General features: G+C 29.8%; 3 protein-coding genes across 4 annotated transcripts; all 3 read left to right on the forward strand.

Annotated features, from left to right (window-relative positions):
* The first annotated feature begins 2,542 nt into the window (after nt 1-2,542).
* On the forward strand, nt 2,543-7,113 carry LOC108342096 (uncharacterized). Its single transcript, XM_017579801.2, has 9 exons — nt 2,543-2,675; nt 2,799-2,879; nt 2,967-3,016; nt 4,476-4,553; nt 5,616-5,673; nt 5,755-5,804; nt 6,049-6,157; nt 6,230-6,291; nt 6,917-7,113. Exons 1-9 carry the CDS (start codon nt 2,592-2,594, stop codon nt 6,957-6,959), a joined length of 615 nt encoding a protein of 204 aa, XP_017435290.1. The 5' UTR covers nt 2,543-2,591; the 3' UTR covers nt 6,960-7,113.
* A 4,355-nt stretch (nt 7,114-11,468) lies between these two features.
* LOC108343402 (serine hydroxymethyltransferase 3, chloroplastic) lies at nt 11,469-15,978 on the forward strand. Of its 2 annotated transcripts, none has more exons than XM_017581661.2 (12): nt 11,469-11,572; nt 11,719-11,976; nt 12,442-12,637; nt 12,780-12,954; nt 13,050-13,167; nt 13,246-13,358; nt 13,458-13,580; nt 13,755-13,859; nt 14,003-14,089; nt 15,017-15,124; nt 15,302-15,374; nt 15,484-15,978. In XM_017581661.2, exons 2-12 carry the CDS (start codon nt 11,769-11,771, stop codon nt 15,756-15,758), a joined length of 1,581 nt encoding a protein of 526 aa, XP_017437150.1. In that variant the 5' UTR covers nt 11,469-11,572; nt 11,719-11,768; the 3' UTR covers nt 15,759-15,978. The 2 variants fall into 2 exon arrangements, with proteins under 2 accessions (XP_017437150.1, XP_017437151.1); XM_017581662.2 differs by having other exon boundaries at nt 11,501-11,629.
* A 1,846-nt stretch (nt 15,979-17,824) lies between these two features.
* Nucleotides 17,825-20,049, forward strand: LOC108341759 (eukaryotic translation initiation factor 4E-1). The gene is made up of 5 exons (XM_017579407.2): nt 17,825-18,202; nt 18,313-18,478; nt 19,016-19,141; nt 19,536-19,601; nt 19,696-20,049. Exons 1-5 carry the CDS (start codon nt 17,919-17,921, stop codon nt 19,744-19,746), a joined length of 693 nt encoding a protein of 230 aa, XP_017434896.1. The 5' UTR covers nt 17,825-17,918; the 3' UTR covers nt 19,747-20,049.
* Nucleotides 20,050-20,437: the final 388 nt, after the last annotated feature.

Below are 20,437 nucleotides of genomic sequence, written 5' to 3' on the forward strand. Positions count from 1 at the left end.
TATGTTGTTGTATGAAATGATTGAAGGAAACGAGAAGGCCAAAACAGATATAGAAGATACGTTTGATTTTAACGGATGTTGATATTCGTTGAAGATCCAATGGATCTCAAATTTCCATTAAGGTCTTTAATCATTTTTTAACCACTGAAAGACAATTGGGGAATGGGGTGGTGGAGTAAGAAGTTGGGGTGGTTTAGGGAGAAACTCTCTTAAATTTGTTATTTAATGTTACATCACATGTATGAACTGGATCTCATGACATTGAGTCTCAGTACAGAACTTGCATTAGCCCATCCCAACTGTAAAGCCCATAGTTGTTCCCTTAATATTTGCATAACTACTCTATCTTATTTAAAAAAACAATATTTTATTAATAAATAATACTACTGCAAATGTTATTGTAGAATATATGTATTAACAGGCTAGATTGAAAATTCAAATTAATTTATGATATTCAGTTATTTATTTTCTAAAAGATAGAACACAACAAGCTAGTTTCAACAAATGAAAATGGTTTGAAAAACTCCGTTTGATATGAAATTGGAAACATTATTGAAAAAACCTTTTACTACAAGATTGAAATTAATAATCTTATAATTCTTGAATGAAAAACAAGTTGTTGTTTTTTTTTGAAAAAAAAGGAGTAAAGCGAGTGTGTCAAACAATACAATCTAATTTAGTTACTTCTTTACAATAATTTTTTAAACAGTATAAAATTTGGGTCTTTAGTACTTAGTTTAGGAGGAATTAAATAACTTTAAGTTAAACTTAACATATCAATCTCCTATTATGAGTACTATAAGGTGAGAAAAATAATGGAAATAAAAATATTTATATTGAACAAATAAATTAAATAAAATTATTTATTACTATTTATTATAAGTGATTTATTATTATTATTATTATTACTGTAAAAAAAAATTGCAAACGTAATTCCTTTGTTATTTATTTCAAATATAATTCTTTTATTTTTTACAACATAATACAGTAGATTATTTGGTAAATGTATTGGCTCTAATCGAGTCCTGGTCTAATTTTTTACAATTCCTTTCTGATTTTTTATCTATTTAGTATTTTGCCTCTACTTTTGGTTGAAAATAATTTTTCCTTAACCAATTTTTTTAACTTGGCTTGAAATAATTTCTAAACTAAATTGTGTATTATTATATTTAAATACAATGTTATATTATTTTAGTTAATTAACCATCAAAATATATATATATATATATAATACCTTTTTAATTTTTTTTAATTGTATTTTATACACTATATTTATATTTGTCCAAGTATGATAATAAATTCATATTAAATAATTTACACGATTAAATTATTTATAATTTTGAAATTATAAATATAATAAAAACTATATAAAAAATATATCTGCATTTTATATTTATTATAAAATTTAACATCTATATTAAAAAATTCCACAAAAGAAATATAAATTGAAATATTGATTTAATTTAATTTAAAATTTTATACTAAATTAAAATTTAAAAAAATCAAATGCATTTTGTTTTTATGTTAATTGAAATGAATATTTAAAGGGAAATTATACTAAAATCACTCTATACTATTTTATTGGCTGGTTGTAAATCATTTATAATATAATGATGTTTGAATAACTTTTCTTTTTCTGTAAGTATTTATAAAATTACAAAATGAAAGTAAAATACTTTCTGTAATATATTTAATTACTTAAGAAATTAAATATGAGAATGACTGTAACAAGCTAATAAAGTCACCACTTTTTATAAACACAACTTGATTTTGACTTATTTTACTATTTTTTATAAATATTTATGAAAAATAATTTAAAGTTTATTTACTTATATATATATATGTCTATTTTTTATATCTTTTTCATATTTCTACTTTATTTTTTAATTATATATTTAAAATTGAAAAAAAAACTATAACAATATATAGTGAGAAGTATGTTTACTATTTTTATTTGACTGAAAGTTGTATTTTAAAATTATAAAAAAAAATATTCAAAATGAATACCTATTTTTTATATGACCATCAATTTAATTATTACTATTATTTTTACTTAAAGTATATACAAACATAAACTAGATATTTTTCTATAACTACTCTTTGATACATTTTATCTTTATCTATTTATCTATTTATTTATATATGAAAAAAAGGTTCATTGTAAGTTATTTTCTTTTTTATTTGTGTAAATATAATAAAAGATAATTAATTGAGATTATATTGTGTAATTGGTTTTTATAATAAGTACCTCTTTATTATTTTTATTCCCATAATTAATTCTTCTATAATAAATAATTATAAATATAATATAATAAAAAACAATAAATATAATTATTTTATGTATATATTTCTATTATAATAATTAAAATTTTATGTATTTTTTATTATTATAATTTATTTAACTGACTAGTTAAATTTACAATAGAGTTAGATTAAATAAAAACTATAGTAGTAACGAACTAAATAAGGTCTTCCTGTATCAGGAACAAAACGGTGTAGGAAAGCGTCGTTTCAAAATGCCGAGTTGGTATATAAGATAAATAAAAAAAAAAGAATCAATCGGTTTCGGTTTGCACGGGAAACAAGTGAAGATGGCGTGCTTACACGATCACAGTTGTGAAGAACATGACTGTTCCTCTAATTGGTCTCTCTATCAGCACATAGATATCTCCAAGGTTTTTCTATCTCATACATTGTGAATTTCATAATTTTCATTCCAATCACTGTATATATTATCTTTAGTTTTTATTTTAATTAGTACTGAGATCTTTAATTCACTGATTTGGTAATATGGTCAGGTATTTGCTTTGAATGAGGCCACACCAGGTAGTGTTAAATCAGTTTTTAAAGCTTGGGAAGATAGGCTGAATACTTCTGGGGTAATGCATTCTCCAATTGTTCGCTTCAATTTTAGGATTCACTGTTTCTGTATTTTGTATTTAACTTTTTAGTAATTGCTTCAACAGGAACACTTGGAAAGCAATGAGGGTGATCCTGAGTTACTTGTATTCATTCCGTAAGTAATCATGTCTGACTTATTTTCCGCAGAACTGATTTTTCCCTAGTTCTAATATGATGTATCGAATGTCTTATTTATTTATTTATTTTAATAAGCTATTTTTCTTTGGTGTTGTGTTAGTATATGCATGGATGGAATGGATTGGTTGTTTATATTTGTTATGTTTTTACTTTTCATTTTCAAATACTTCCATTTTAATGGCATGGAATGCTTTGAGAAATTTTTCTTCAAGATGAATTGAAAGTCCAAATTAATTAAAAATAAGTAAGATGGACAGCATAAAAGTAGAAAGATTAATAACCTATTATCTTAAGATTTTTTTATTAAAGGGGTGTCCTATTTTTCCATATGAGTTTGTTCATAACTCTTTGTTCTCTTCCCTAAAAAAGCTAACATTTTCAACCACTTAACTATCTATGTAATTTCAGTAGTATTACTGGTTCTGGTTGTTATCTGCATATTTTATCTGAACATGTAACAGTTAGCTAATTCTGATTTTATTTTAACCTTACTACTGCAACAACAGAGGCCTTATCCCATTTAGAACTACATGGAGCACATTTTGAAACAAAGGGTCACCATTATGATATATAAGTGATGCTCTAGTCTCTTATATGAGTTTGTTCAGGATTTATTGACATCGAAACATCTTAGGGTCCTCTAAAAAAGCTAACAGTTTCAACAACGTAACCATCTGTGTACTTTTAGTATTATTACTGGTTCTGGTTCTCCCTTGCAAATATGTGTTGTCTGCATATTTTATCTGAGCATCTAACAATCAGCTTATTCTGATTTTAATTTAACCTTGCTACTGCAACAGCAGAGGCCTTATCCCAGTTAGGGCTAGATCGACCACATTTCGCAATTAGGCTTAGTTAAAAGAATGTGTATCAGACAGTTCAATGACTTATCCTACTTCTCTCTAAGATATTGAATATTGAATAAGCATTGCCTCTAGGATATTGAATATCGAATATCTTACTCTAAGCAAAGCAAAGTTTATATATTTTTGGATAAAAACAGTCAAATGGAATATTGAAGGGTGTGAATGAATAAGTATTCTTTAAAATGGGACTGAATTACACAACATGTTTCTAGCAAACATGTGCTTTGATGTTAAAAGGGAAAAGAAGAAAACGAAGTGAATACTTTCTTAATAACTCTACTCTTTTTGTGTTCCATGAATCAGAGACCATTTGGCATTAACTTTACCTTTACTGTAAAAAATTCTTTCAACATTTTAAAATACTGTATTAAAAAGAAACATAAACGTGTGTTTGTGACAGTGTTTAAGTATGTCTTGAATAATGATTATTTTTACTGTAAAGCTTTTCCTGTATGTTGCCAATCTTCATATTTAGTATGATCAACTCTCAACTAAAAAAATTAATGTCCACAACTTTGCTGTAACATCTTTCATAAGTTTTTACAGAAATTATTATGCTTCTATGTGTAGGTTTACTTCAGATGTTAAGATTAAGAGCATATCCATAGTCGGTGGAGCTTATGGAACAAGTCCCTCCAAGATGAGAGTGTAAGTTTTATGGTTTTGAAGCAGATGTATTAGGTTGTCCTTTTTTTCACAAGTAATTTATGGATATAATTCTATTTTATGATTATAGAAATTACCAGCCTCTGTGACGCAAGTTTTTGGTTTGTTGTTGCCTTTGATAACAACTGAGTTTAAAATGAATGTTGCTTTTGGTTACCATTTATTATTTGAAATATTCCTTCTATGACATTTATCACATTTGATTTTCCCACATTTGTGATTCTACTTTTCTTTCAAGTACAACCTATTAAGTTTGTGTACATATTTATGTGGTAGGGCCTTGTTTTAGATACCATGTTCTCTGTTATACTCTCCTCAACTTGTGTGCTGTTTGATTGATGTGTTGTTTGCCTGCTTATTAATGCTATCTTTTGTTAGTATTGTACAACTAAATTGTTCATATTCTCAGTTGGATATCAGGGCAACTAGTATAAATATCTTATTCATGATCATACCGAATGAAGTTTCTTGTACATTTTATTTATTGAGCAAGAGGAGACTTTGTAAGATGAAACATGAAAGGATTTAAACATATTTTTTTAAGTCATGTTGGTAATGACGACAACTCATGAGTTTTATAATTAAAAGTGATTTCTTTAGATGTATAGTTAAGATTATTTTTAGACCCTTGTAAGTTTTCCGTATATCTTTATTATTTACAAATTAATATGTTTAAATTTTAGAGGGACGGGAATAATACGAAATTTTTTTGAGGGCGTATTTAATATTTTAGGAATTTTACGGGGATGCAAAACGTGTTTTATCCAATATGAAACTAACAGTAGATGTTTGTTAACCTCTTTCCTATTACTTACTTTCGCATCAAGATAAATAGATATATCGCACTTAGTATTTGGGCCCGCAAGGCTTTTAATATTTGCCAAGTATCCCATCTTCAGTGATAATTCTCGGTGCCACCTCTATATAACAGTATGTACTTTGGAAAATAAAATTTGTATAAATTGAACTAAATGTTCAATTACAGTACTTTTTTGTGTAAATATTCTCTTACTCAAAATGGCTGAACAGTTCAACTTGAATTAGGTTCATCAACCGAGAGGGCATTGACTTTTCAGATGCACAAAGCATGCAAGCCGTTCAGGTATAGTTTCTTTTAAGGTTTTCAAGGAATTCATTGACAAGTCACCACAACTTGTATGCAACAATTATTTTTCTCTTGCAGGAATGGGATTTGGTTGAGAATATGCAAGGAGTGTTGGAATACCAGACAAGGTAACCCTCACCTACTTCTCATTTTAGCTATTCCATAACTGTGGCCTTTTCTACAAATTCTTATACCCGAAAATATTGTGAAATATTGAACAAGGCAACAATACCCGTGTATGCTATGCATTTTTTTCTGTATTTTTACCGTAGCATATTCCTATACTGTAGCTAACTAAGAAGCGGTATTGTTTTGTGTCATTGGAGTTCTCTTTTCAGTATTTTCTTTTAACGCATATATACCTTTTGTTAGATATTCTAAATTTCAAAGTGTGGCAAATATTACATTGCACTTTCCTGAGAGTTTTGGAGGAGACATAACGGAAATACACTACATTGGCTTTAAAGGCGAAGCCACTCAGGTACTTTAACTGATAGGTTGCTTGTTGTTTATAGTGCAGTGAGATTATTAACTTTCTTGTTTTTTTGTGTAGATGAAAAGGGATGCCGTTGCCAATATTGTTTATGAGCTGTTGCCAAATCCTTCTGACCACAAGTAAGTATTGAACTCTTGGCTTTATTAGATAGTCAATTATCTTCTATATCCTTCCGTGCCATTCATTTTTAAAATGGAAGAGGGTAACAAGTTTGTAAGTCCAATATCATTTCAGAAAAAATAGGCTGGGACACAAAAATGATGTTGGACTCTCCAAATTAGGCATTTTTATCCCAGTATTTGCTTAATTGCAACATATTTTGTCCTATTAGCAAATCATTGCCCTCTAGAAAAATTCTTCTTCAACTTCATTGATCTTAGTTTGTATATAGCTTCTGAAATGGCTAGAACCTGTAAAAATTGGTAAGAGTTCTCTAGGTCAGTTAAGAAAGGCGCCAAATCAAGATTTAAATGCATTTCTCGGTTGTAAACTTGTAATGTCCATCCTTAAATGTTTCATGCATGTTTGTTTTGATGTCCATGTGAAGCATAATTGCCTCATGCATGTGCATCTCGGGCAGACTCATCCGCACCCGTTTCCTTTTTGTGTGTGCAAGTGCATACCTGTTTATTCATAAGATTGCATGTTTTTGTACTTTGCAATGGTTAAGAGCCTAGTATTCACGAGCTTCACTTTGGTGTAGTTGTGTATCTTCGTAATTCCTAACACTTGATTATTTTGTAGGACACATGCTGAAAGTGGCGGGGGTCTTTCACACATAGAATGAAACACATTTACTATTTCTATTTTGTTTACTTAATAACCATCGCAACCCAATCTTGTTCCCCTTGTTTCGATCCACCTAAGACAAGAAAGTACAGCTGGACCTGGTTAAATACAATACTGTGCTATGAAATATTTAGTCCTGCAGTCTATGTAAATTACATATATACTGTTTATCTGGATGATGAATACGACAATCTTAGATATTTTATAGAACAACTGAAAAACTAATCATTAGCAATTGTTTCTCTCTGCAATTGGATGGATAAACCCTTTAGAAAAAGGCAATGAGAGGGTCGGCTACGTTTTTTAGCTATGAAATTGATGTTGATGCACAAAGGTTGAGATGCAATTGACTTTGTAAAAGAAGCGAATCTAATTCAGTTCTACCTTCTAGCTAAGGAAAGTTGTATGAGGTTATCATATAAATGGAGAAGAATAATTCACTATCTTGACTGCAATGCAAGAAAAGTGAGGAATCTTTTGAAGATAAGATTTCTTCACTGCTTGGCAGAAAAAGAAAAACTCTGATAGGAAATATGTGGCCATTTTTTTCGTAGCCCAGTTTTTAGTAAATTAGTATTCAATCTTTGCATAAAATAAAAAAAGAGGTGTTGGAATATATTTTTTTCAGCCCAAACAATGGCCGTATAATAAGTTATATTAAAATGTGTGCATCATTAGGATTCTATTAGACATAAAAGAATTGAACAATTAAATTTATAGAAAGTTATCTTTAGTAACTGAATTTTTAAAATTAAACTTTGATACACAATTGTGTTATATGTTTTTTTATTTAGTGGGTTATTAATATTTATTGTTATTTTGATTGAAGTATTTCTGTTATTGTTTTTCTCTTTCTTTGTATATTTTTTACAATAGTATCAATTTATATTTCAAAATATTTTTCTTTCTTTCATGCTACTTTTTATTTTCTTCGTTGGCGTATTTTTATCCTAATATTTTTTCTTTTTAATAATAGTTCAAAATCTCTTCGAATCAAATAATTAAATTAATGTTAGATGATTTTTTTATATTTTTTTTTTGCGTGTGTCTAACATTAGTGATTTTTGTTGTTGTTAAAGGTCTATTGATGGTATTGACGATATTGAGAGCTATAATAAGGATTTGAAGATTGTGGATTTTTTTTTTATAAGTTACCCAATACAATATGAAGATATTATTGTAGTTTCAAAAGAAATGTTATTTAGTGATACTTTGATGTTATGATGATTATTTAGTTATTTATTTTTCCTATTCTTCTTTCTCTTTTGTTTTGTTTTTTCTTCGTTGGAGGAGATTTAAAAAAAAAATAGTGATTGTGACTTTCGAAAGGTAAACAAAAAGTATTGCGTATGATTGTTTTTTCATTTAGAATGAAAGGGTAAACCTGTGATATCACAGTAAAGTACGAATATTATTTTAGTTTCGAAAACACTGATAAGAGATGTTTGGAAGAGTTCTAACGTTATATTGGTGATTTTTCTTTATCTGTTTTTCTTATTTATACTTCTCTTCTATTTTCTTTGTTACCTTTCTTCTTCCTTTTCATATTAGTCACATAGATGAAAATTTAATTATAAGGATTTGATTACAAAATATATATATAAATAGTTAATTAAAAAAATTTAATAACAAAAACTTAATTGAAAATATATAAAAATTATAAATACTAAATAAACTAAAATAATCTAATAAAAACTCAACTTAAAATAGTTAAATTTATTAAAAAAATTGAAAGTGAACTAAAAATGTTAGAATGTAATTTATGAGCTTAATCCTACAAAGCAACTTATCCACAGCTGCACCACAAACAAAACAAACTTAACATCATGACCTGGAAAGATTATCTTCGCACTAGTAGTTATCGAAATCCCTACTCTTCTTAATAAACTATTAATAAATCAAATCAATTAGCTAATAAACTAAGATAAAAAAATCTTTAAGATTATTTTACTATTAATGGTTAGTATTAACAACACACGAAACCCTTCGTGGATTTCATTGGCTACACAAGCAAGAACAAGGTAAGGAAGGAAAGTCTCTTTCTCCGCTGAATAGGACGAGGTTTATTAAAATCATAAAACTAGAATAAACAACAAGTTGACTTATTAAAATTTCTTATTTCTATGAAATTTTAACCAATGATTTAGAGTGTGTTGCAGGTGTGTTTATTTACGATTATTTTATTTTGTAAGCAAACTATAAAATAATAATAATGTTACAATCTTATCAGCGATTAATTTTACAATCATTTTATGCAAAAAAGACTCTGCGCGTATGGCTAAACAATTACTAATTTAGATATTATACTTTTGTTACTGATTTTATAATATTGTACTCAATTAAAGCACACAAATTATCGGTATTATAGATTTTAAAAAACAATTATTCATATAAAGATTTTGTGACGAAGGAAAGTTTATAAAAAGAAAAAGGTTCACCTGTTTAACAGTTAATATAGAATATCAATTAATATTTATCATGAAATTATATATCGTTTTCAGATGAAAACTATATTTATGTAATTTAGATGGTACTTTGGCATGAATCAAGAGTTAACTGAATCAAATTAGAGTTAATTTGCTTATGTTTTGAAATGTAAATTTTGTCATGAGTAATTTTTCATATTTTATTTATTTTTTATTTTATTTTTTTATTTTTAATAATTTTTTATTTGGTGACAAATAATTGGTGAATTTTGTAATGTTAGTATAGTTGAGATGTCAAAAATTATAATAATGATGCTTAGCATTTTTATTACAATAAATATTTTTATAAAAATGAATATATTTTGTAAAGACTCTAAATTCATCAATCTCTAACTTTATGTACAAAGAAATTGTCATTTTAAAATGATACTCATTCTCTCTGATGTGAATAGGGTTTATGTTTTTAAGGAAAACACTCAATACTTAAATTAGCAAGTATATTAAATTATAATAAATACGATAATTAATTAATGTACATAGTAGAATATGTAATTGTGGATATTTACTTAAATGAGTCTAAGCCACATTATCTAATTATTTATTAATCTTAAGTTAACATTTTCTTTCTAATTGTAAATTATAATAACTAACAATCTAACGTACGTGGATTAGATATACGTAGTCTTAGTGAGCTTATATCTATTCAACTAAAAGCAAGTCTTATGCTGACATGACCAAAGTATATTTGGATATACATAATACACTAATCTCCCAAACTAAAAGTATATTTTGAATTCACTTGATAAATAAAAATAAAATATTAATTTTCTCAAATAAATTAAAAAAAAAATTATGTAACTTTGATTTCTTGTTCTTGAAAATACATAGAAACAATATTAATTTTTGTCTTTTGGGCCAAAATAATTTTAAAAAATATTATTCTTTATTATTTTATATTTTAATGTTTTATTTGATCTTTTGAGAAAACACAAATATTTAAAAAATTACATTAATTTTACAGCTCCAATAAAAGGAAACCGTCTTCAAGATTGAACATTGTGAGGTGCTACTATCACACGTAATCGTCTTTCAAACTGAAATTTAATTAAGCAAACCAATTTTTTAAAATTTTCCAAAGAACAGATGATAATTAATATTTATTAGATGATTGTTATAGAATTTTTTGAATTGTCACAATCTCGAATAGTCAAGTTATATTTATGTTAACTTTACTTTCTCTTTTTAATATATGTGTAAAAATAAAATTAGTGACAGGTAAGTATATAAAATCAAAAACTAAATTTTGTATAGTTATAGAACCTGAAATAAGTAATTAAACATAATAGATAAATTCTTAAATATGTTTTACCATTTAAATTAAATTACTTTTTTAAATTTGATTTCGCTAACCTATTATCTTACGGTCAATATGAAAAACCAATTTATTCACATCATCAATTAATTTTGAAAATATTTGAGAATAAAAACAATAAATGATAAAAACTAGGTACCTTTATTTTTAAAATTCAAAACAATTTTTTTCCTAAATGTAAAAACATTTATGTTACTAAATTATAATATTAATGTTTAACTATTTTGTTATTAAATGTACCTTTTGGGCTTATATTAGTATTATTATATTATTATTATTTTACTTATCTAAAAACATCCATTAAATAAAATAAGATCCATATAGTATATTAACTTTCATAAAATAAGAAAAATATAATATTTGATATATATCATATTATATATAATAAAAATAATTTTTTTTACAAAAAAAATCTATTGACCATATTTATTTGTTAATCTTTAAGTTTAAAAATATAAATATATGTGGTGAACTTTCTTTTGTGATGATTCGAAAGTTGATTATACATTAACAATCAGATTAAAAATATAAAAACTAATTTTTTATTTTAACATATATTTATATAAGTAAATAAATATTCTATTAAGGACGTGAGTTTTATGAAACTTTTGTATACAAATAAAATTGGTAAAAGATCTTAAAATAATTTATGCCATAAGAAAATAAAAATATATTTAAACCATAAATAAATTAAAGCTAATCTATTCTTTTATCAAAACCCTAACCTGTCTGAGCAAAGAGGCCACTGTGCAATAGTTATCCCTCTTATTCTCTCCTTTAACATATAATTGATTTTGGTGTCAGCTTTATTTGGTACCAATTCTCTCTTCAAAACTATTCTATCCAATTTATTTGCATGCATGTTTTGAAGTACAGTCTCAATCCTTATTTTACTTTACCTTGTTGTGGCATGTTGTGTATTAATCTGTCCCTGTTTTCTATCTTACTGCACTATGTAGGGAATGAGTGTTATTATCCCGTGTAATTTCTGAAGCAAAAGAAGCAAAAGATGCAAGCTTGTACAATGATGGGTTCTCTGCAACAATCTGTTTGGACCAAGGGGATGGGTTTCCCCGCAAAGGGGTATGGCAATAACTGCGGGTTTGTATCTGAAGTGAAGTTCTGCAATATGAAGCCATGCAAAGCTTCCCCTGTTGAAGGGAGTTTAGTCACTGGGAAGCCGTCGTCTCTGTCTTTCTCTGTTCCTGAAATTGGAGGTAACTGTAATCTACCATCTTCTTCAAATATTGTCTTGTCCGAATGACTGATATTTTCTTTTTCATTTGAAATTATTAAGGTTGTTGCTATGCTCTATAGGCTCCTTTTCTTTATATTTGTGAGTGTTTGATCTTATTCGCTATTTTTGTTCTTCCTTGATATTTGGCATGGCAGGGTGTTAAAACTATTTTTGTTCTTCCTTGATATTTGGCATGGCAGGGTGTTAAAACTGGCCCTCAGTTTATTTTGATAATCAAGTGATGTATGTATGTATTTGAGACTCAAGGGTTGAACAGATCTCTTTCACAATAATAAATAGCTTTGGACTTTGGAATATTTGTTTCTATCTAATTTTCTCTGTTTTGATGTTTAGTATTTTGGCTTGGTTCCAGTATACTGGTAATTGGATGTATGGCTAAATGATTTATTTTGTCCGTGGAATCACATGTAATTGCGAATATTAGGTGATGGAAGTAGCTTCCTGGACCATGGCTTGACTGAAGCCGATCCTGAGGTTCGTGCAATTATTGACAAGGAGAAGGACCGGCAATTTAAAAGTCTTGAGCTTATTGCTTCTGAGAATTTTACATCTAGAGCTGTGATGGAAGCAGTTGGTTCATGCCTCACAAACAAGTATTCAGAAGGATTGCCGGGTAAAAGGTAAGGATCTCTTTGATTTAAGAAAATATTGTTTTTATGTTTGTTTTGGTAACGAGACTTTGTTCATAGAAAATGGGAAATTGTGTTTGATTTATTCATTTTCAATAATTAAAATTTCATTAAAGCTCATTTTAAATGGAAGGTACTATGGTGGGAATGAGTACATTGATGAGCTCGAAACCCTATGCCAACAAAGGGCACTGGCCGCATTTCATGTAGATGGAACCAAATGGGGTGTTAATGTTCAACCATTATCTGGATCCCCAGCTAATTTTGCAGTATACACTGCAGTTCTTAAACCACATGATCGAATTATGGTAAAATCTATTTGACGTATCCTTGATCTTGTTTGGCTATTCCAAATCGCAGCCCATTATTGTAATAGTTATGATGTGCAATGGTTTGTTTCCAGGGTTTGGACTTGCCTCATGGAGGACATTTGTCCCATGGATTCATGACGCCTAAAAAACGTGTATCTGCTACTTCAATTTATTTTGAATCTATGCCTTATCGACTTGACGAATCAACAGGTGGTTTTGTTTTCTCATTAAAGTTATTTCAAATTTGTTAGATGACTCATTTTTTAAACCATGTTGGCATCACAATAGGTCTAATTGATTATGATATGCTGGAGAAAACTGCTAATCTCTTCAGGCCAAAGCTGATTATTGCGGGGTTTAGTGCTTATCCTCGGGACATTGATTACCCTCGCATGAGAAAAGTATGTTTTGTATATATGGAATAATCTGGAATTATATATTGCTCATTATATGATTTTCTTTTTGGCAAGAAGCTAATCACATCTTTTATGCATGGAAAGATTGCAGATGAAGTAGGTGCTTTTCTTATGATGGATATGGCTCATATAAGTGGGCTTGTTGCTGCATCTGTACTTGCTAGTCCCTTTGACTATTGTGATATTGTGACCACCACAACCCACAAGGTTTGCCTTGAGATATTTTTATGACACAATTTTGCATTTAAAATAAAAAAGAGAAGAATCTGCATTTAGTTTGTGTACAAACTGGATGCTATGTTGCTTGAAACTCTAAGTAACTACTTTTCTTTGCTACACTTGGCACACCTGTGACTTAGTCTGTTGGATATTTTCTTCTAGTCTTTAAGAGGTCCAAGAGGTGGTATGATATTCTTCAAGAAAGATCCTGTGCATGGGGTTGATCTGGAGCCCGCCATTAACAATTCTGTTTTTCCCGGTCTACAGGTAAATTATGAATATTCTCTTAATAGTTTTATCCTAACTATTCTAATTCAGGTGCATTAGATCCTGTGCTCCTATGGAGTTAAGATGCACGCGTACTCTTTACCTTCCTCCTTCTGTGATTTGATAGTGATAGATTTGTCCAGGGGGGTCCTCATAACCACACAATCGGAGGACTAGCAGTTTGCTTGAAGTATGCCCAGTCTCCAGAGTTTAAAAATTACCAGAATAAGGTATTACCGATTGCCCATTTCATCATTGGACATAAGGGTTGTGTACATGATCATTTTAAAAATCCTTTTGGTGCTTAATTTTGAATCCACCAAGGTTGCTACTCTGTATTGATAAGAAATAAAATAGATTGTTTTGCCACCTAATCTGATCACTAGAATTATCCTCATGGTCCTGTGGAATAAATGCGGAATGAGATAGATGTTACATTAGGCACGATTCGCATGTATTTCCAACTCTTTCAATCCAAAACTAGAGGATATAGACGTGTCATTAAGAAGTGCAGAACGCTAATGCTATTTTGCTTTACCATTTCTCTTGTATGTTTTGAAGGTAGTCCCTTCCTATCACTTCATAATCATAGAATCAATAATTGCAAAATATAAAAGAAAAATAAAATTATGAAGCCTACCCCATTTGTGTCCAATAGAAGTTTAGCTTCCAAATTACAGATATTAAGGTAGATTGGGGTTTCTCGCCCTACCCACACTAGGCCTTAGTCAGCATTTCTGACCTTCCATTTTACGTGACAATGCAGATTCCCAGTAGGTACTCAGAAAGGTCCAAAATCTACTTCAAAACAAGTCTGGATATAGGTTATATATAGGAATGCAATAAATTAGAGTTGAGATTCTTTTTGCAAACTAATGGGAGTTAATAGGCATTGTGCATGTTTCTTAATATGTGCACAGTTTGCATTTTTGGTTTACATATTATCAGTTGCCCTTCATGAATCAGAGAGCATTAAAGTCACTTTATTTTATCACTGAACTTGAACTGGGCAAAGATCCATTTGGACAAAACCAGTTCATTAGAGTGGTTTGGTTTGATTCGGTTTGATTTAAAAAGAAAAAAGGGAACCGTGCGTAGCCATATATAGAGTTTGGCACATAGCACTTATTGACACTCATAATAATACTATCCTGCAGGTGGTTGCTAACTGTGGAGCTCTTGCTCAGCGGTTAATTGAGCATGGATATAAACTGGTTTCTGGTGGTAGTGACAATCACCTGGTTCTTGTTGATCTAAGGCCTTCTGTAAGCTTCTTGTTCCTTTCTTTTATGTGTGTCACAAAATATACTTCGTTCCCTACTTCTGCTCGTTCATCCATTATAGATTGACATGTTTCAACGCAAAAGGGCATGATATGCAAGTTGATATATGATCATTTTTTAACGTTAGCTATGTTTCATATTAATTAACATGTCCGATAGGGTCTTGATGGTGCTCGGGTGGAGAAAATTCTTGATATGGCTTCTATAACCCTCAACAAAAATTCAGTGCCTGGTGAGATCTTATTGCTGTATTGTTTCTTGTGTGCACCAGTTTGGCATCTATGCTTGTTCACCGTGATATTTATGTCCCGTTATTTCTGACATGTGCTTACTATAAAAAGGTGATAAGAGTGCCCTTGTTCCGGGAGGCATTCGCATTGGGGCACCTGCCATGACAACAAGAGGACTTGGTGAGAAAGAATTCGCACTAATTGCAGATTTAATTCATGAGGGAGTGCAAATAAGTCTTGAAGCCAAAAGTTTGGTCTCAGGAACGAAGCTCCAAGAGTTTTTGAAGTTTGTATCATCTTCTGAATTTCCCTTGGGGGGAAAGGTCTCAGAGTTGCGCAGAAAAGTTGAAGCTCTTACTATTCAGTATCCGATACCCGGAGTCTGAGTGTACCTGCTTAATGAGCACTTAAAACTGAGACACTCTTAAAAAATTTTGTATAATAAACATGCTTCGATATGATGCTAAGAATATGTTGTATGTTACTATGGAAAAATCTGTTTGTTGCTGCAGCAGCAACTTTATGATCACCCATTTATAATTCAAGGCAAACAAATCCTTGATCCTTCAAATATTTCGTAGGTCATGGATTTTTGGAAACAAATAATTACAAGGAATCGAAGTATTTTGTTCTTGCAATAAGTAATAATTTTGATGGATGAAAGGTAAATTGGTAAGCTAGTAGCCCAACCTCCTACGGATCAAAACGCATTTTATTTCTACGATAATATCACTCTTAGAATATTTCTAAATAATGATTTTTATAAATGTAAAATGAAATAGCATTTTTTCTTAGGAAGATTTAAAGTAGTTACATAAGAAGACGATTTCAATCAATTTTATAATTTGGAAACTTAATTTACTAAAAAAAAAAATAAGAGGATAGGCATGGTGACAAGTAAATTTTTAAAAATTTAATCTCTTGAAACCTTTATAATCTTCCATCAGAAAGGTGGAAAGGGAATTCTAACGAAATCTAAGCGAGGTGAAAAGGGTAAGGTAACTGGAGTTTCAGCATCTACCTTATAGGGTTTGATCATTGATGATGGCTTTCTTTAGAAGATAACACCATCATAAAGTATTTTGGGACGTGGCAATTTGAGAAAGTTGTAGAAAACTTTGGGTCCAATCGTGTAAAACAATCTATCTGTGGTATAAGTATGGCTGCTTAATAAACAGATCTTAGCTTATAAATTAGTTTAAGCCTTATAAAATGGTTTGTTTTGAAAATAATTTATCTACTTTATTTATATTTTAGTTTGTAATTTTTTTAGTTTTTATTATTTATATTTTAATATAGTCTTATTATTTTTAATTTTTTTTACTTATTATTATCTATAATTTTACACAATCAAAACTAAAAAATAAAATCAACTAAATAATAGTTTAAATTGAAAAATAAAATAATTCAAATTTGTGAAAAATAAAACTTAAATTTAATTAATATTTAATAAATCAATTAGAAATAAAAATATTTATCTAAATAAAAAAACATATGAAGCTTTTAGAAAGAAAAAAAAGTTCCAAAAAAATAATTATTTTTAAAATTTTAAAAGTTATAGTTGCATAATAATATGTTTTTTTTTTCTAAAAGCACATACTTATGTAATTTTATATTTTCAAGTTTATAAATTTATTACCTTTGAGTTTATCGACTACTAATTAACTAAAATATAAATCAACTAACTTATAAGTTATTTTTTGTCGCACGTATGTCAAGAGTCTTCAGAGAATTAATTCAATGTAACACATTTATATGTCATTCTTATTTTTTAAAAATGATTTTACAGAATTTAAATAAAGATATTAAATTATGTTGATATACTTAAAAGAGTATAATAATATAACATAATAATAACAAAGACACAAGTACTATTTACTGGTATAATTGTTAAATTTCGAATGAGTCCATTTGTTATATTACAAGGATAATTTATTCAATTTATGAATAATTTTGTTAGTAAGGAATGTTTCACGTAAAATAGCTGCTAAATAATTAAAACAAGCTGGTTAGTAAGGTTTCTCATAACACTCAATTAAGAGGAGTGTTGATACAATATTCTTCCTCATACAAACTCTTTTATTAATTAAAATTTATTAAAAGCTTCAAAATTATAAGTGAGATTCTTTAAAAAAGAGTAAAACCCATGTCATTTTGTGAATTCTAATAAACTTCAACAAATAATATATATATATATAGCGTAAGTGTGACAGAAAAAATGAGTTATTACTGGTAGTATTATTTTCCTCTTGAAAAGAATTCGTACCGCACTTTCGAAAAGTATGGTACTTCTATTTCACTTTTCAACCGGTAATAAGCGACATCGATTACCAATACGGGGCTTGAAGCCCAAGAGTTGTGAGTGGCTCGGCCCAAACCAGCCCAGCCCACCAGTGTCTTCCTCTCTCTCTCTCTCTCTCTCTCTTGTTGTTTGTCATTAAAAATAACCTATAATCAGTGACTCGAAACCGAATACACGCATCTATTTGCATCTCTTAGCACAAAGAACACAGAAGGAAAGAAAGGGAAAAAGTGTGAACTTAAAAATGGTTGTGGAAGATTCACAAAAATCAACTATCACCGATGACCAAAACCCTAGCAGGGTCGACAACGACGACGACGATCTCGAAGATGGGGAGATCCTCGAAGATGCCGACGACGCCGCCTCGGCTGCCTCCAAGCCTCCGTCCGCACTCCTCCGCAACCCCCACCCTCTCGAGAATTCCTGGACCTTCTGGTTCGACAGCCCTTCCGCCAAGTCCAAACAAGCCGCATGGGGCAGTTCCATCCGACCCATATACACCTTCGCCACCGTCGAAGAGTTTTGGAGGTCAAGCTTTGATCTTTTCCCTTCCCCTCCCTCTGGGTCTTAACCTAATTGTTTCTTTCTTGATTCTTGCAAAAGCTAACCCTTGTTTTTTTTACATGAAAATTGTTCAGCATTTACAATAACATTCACCACCCGAGCAAGTTGGGTGTGGGGGCGGACTTTCACTGCTTCAAGTATAAGATTGAGCCCAAATGGGAGGACCCTATCTGCGCCAATGGTGGAAAATGGACCATGACTTTCCAAAGGAACAAATCTGATACCAGTTGGTTGTATACGGTATTGTTTTACATTAGCCTCTGTTTTTTATAACAAAATGCTCATTTGTTTGTGGAGTATAACTTGTGAATTTAATTAGCATGTGTTACTGTTGTAACGAATCGTCATGTACGGCTAGTTATTTTTTGGAATAGCTAGTCTAAAACTCGTAATTGAAATTATTTTCTTATTGTTTGATACCGGAGAATGTTTTGTAGGGATAGGGCTTGGATTTTATATTCTATTAGTGAATTGGATGATACACAGGAAATGAACCAATCTTAACGGATGTTTGATACGGCTAGTTATTTTTTGTAATAGCTAGTCTAAAACTCGTAATTGAAATTATTTTCTTATTTTTTGATACCGGAGAATGTTTTGTAGGGATAGGGCTTGGATTTTATATTCTATTAGTGAATTGGATGATACAGGAAATGAACCAATCTTAACGGATGTTTGAGTGAAAAAAAATTGCATCGAGTAGTGTATGTAAAATAAATTATTTATTTGTGACCTAACTAATAGTGCTTTTGTTTTCTCTGTTCCTGCTGCCTCTAGTTGTTGGCAATGATTGGAGAACAGTTTGATCACGGAGATGAAATTTGTGGAGCTGTCGTGAATGTCAGAAATAGGCAGGATAAAATTTCTATTTGGACTAAGAATGCTTCAAATGAAGCTGCTCAGGTGACTTTTTTTTACCTATTTATTTTGCTTTGTTTGTCTTTCCCTTTATTGTCTATGGTTCTGCAAGTTGGGAGGGAGATTTGGCTAATCTTAATTAAACTCTCATGTTATGTCAGAATTATTGAGGAATGTGTATTAGACATACCTCATCTAATTTACTCTTGAATTCTCCAAGATGACTTTCTGTGATTACACTGAATAACAGCAACGTTAGAAAACTACATGTTATATTTGTTCTCATTACGAGCGAGTGTCTTTGGTGACTGTCTAAACCCTGCTTTACTTATGTTCGTTCTCATTAGGAGTGAGGATCTTTAGTGACTGTCTAAACCTTAAATCTTCTCTCGAATTGTTGTGGTAACTTGAGGAGTATCAAACATTTTTCTTCTTGCAGATGAGCATTGGAAAGCAGTGGAAGGAGTTTCTTGATTACAATGAGACAATAGGCTTTATATTTCATGTGAGTGGAAAGCTATCTATGTTTATCTAATTCCAAATTAGGTTAATCTTTTTCGTATTTTGGGTTTTTATTTGTGTTGCCCTGTGATCTCCAGGAGGATGCAATGAAGCATGAGAGGAGTGCTAAAAATAAATATGTGATATGAAGTGTATAGCGTATTAAAAGGTGGGTGGCAAATGAAGGATGCGGTACATTTCTTGCATGAAGAGTTGGCATTTAGATGCTCAGTCTTTCCTCCTGCCTGTAGCTGAGCTGAATTCTAAGCCCTTTTGGTCGGTCTCTTATATCTTTGTAGTACTTTCCTATTTGTTGTGCTCGGAGAATATTTCCTACTGAAGATGTTTCATCATCAATAATATAGTGATTAGGGTATAAATGTACTACCATTAGTTAGAAAATGGAACCAAACTTGCATCCTTGGATTGATATGAAGATTCTCCTTCAAATACCGGAAAGTGCATATTGTGTTGATGGAAAACTTAACGTGTCAAATCTTAAAATATAACACGTTTATGATCGAAAAATATAACACTTTTTGGTACATCTATCTAATTCGTTGTGGTTGCAATATCAGAAGTTATACTGAGGGGAGCAGTAGTAGATGAGGAAAATGCTTAAGGCGTTACATGTTTTTCTTTTTTTACACTGATAAAAGTTTAACAATAATTACAACTAAGACATTTAGTAATATTATAAGATTATAATATTAAAATAAACGAAAAAATGGCAATAAAAGAAATTTTGTAAGCAATTCCAAGGTGCACTTTAATTAACTAAAATAACAGCAGCTAAAACCGCGGTGCAGAAGTGTAAATGCAAGATTTCAAAGATTCAAA

Source organism: Vigna angularis, chromosome 6 (genome assembly GCF_016808095.1).
Source record: "Vigna angularis cultivar LongXiaoDou No.4 chromosome 6, ASM1680809v1, whole genome shotgun sequence".
Classification (NCBI taxonomy): domain Eukaryota; kingdom Viridiplantae; phylum Streptophyta; class Magnoliopsida; order Fabales; family Fabaceae; genus Vigna; species Vigna angularis.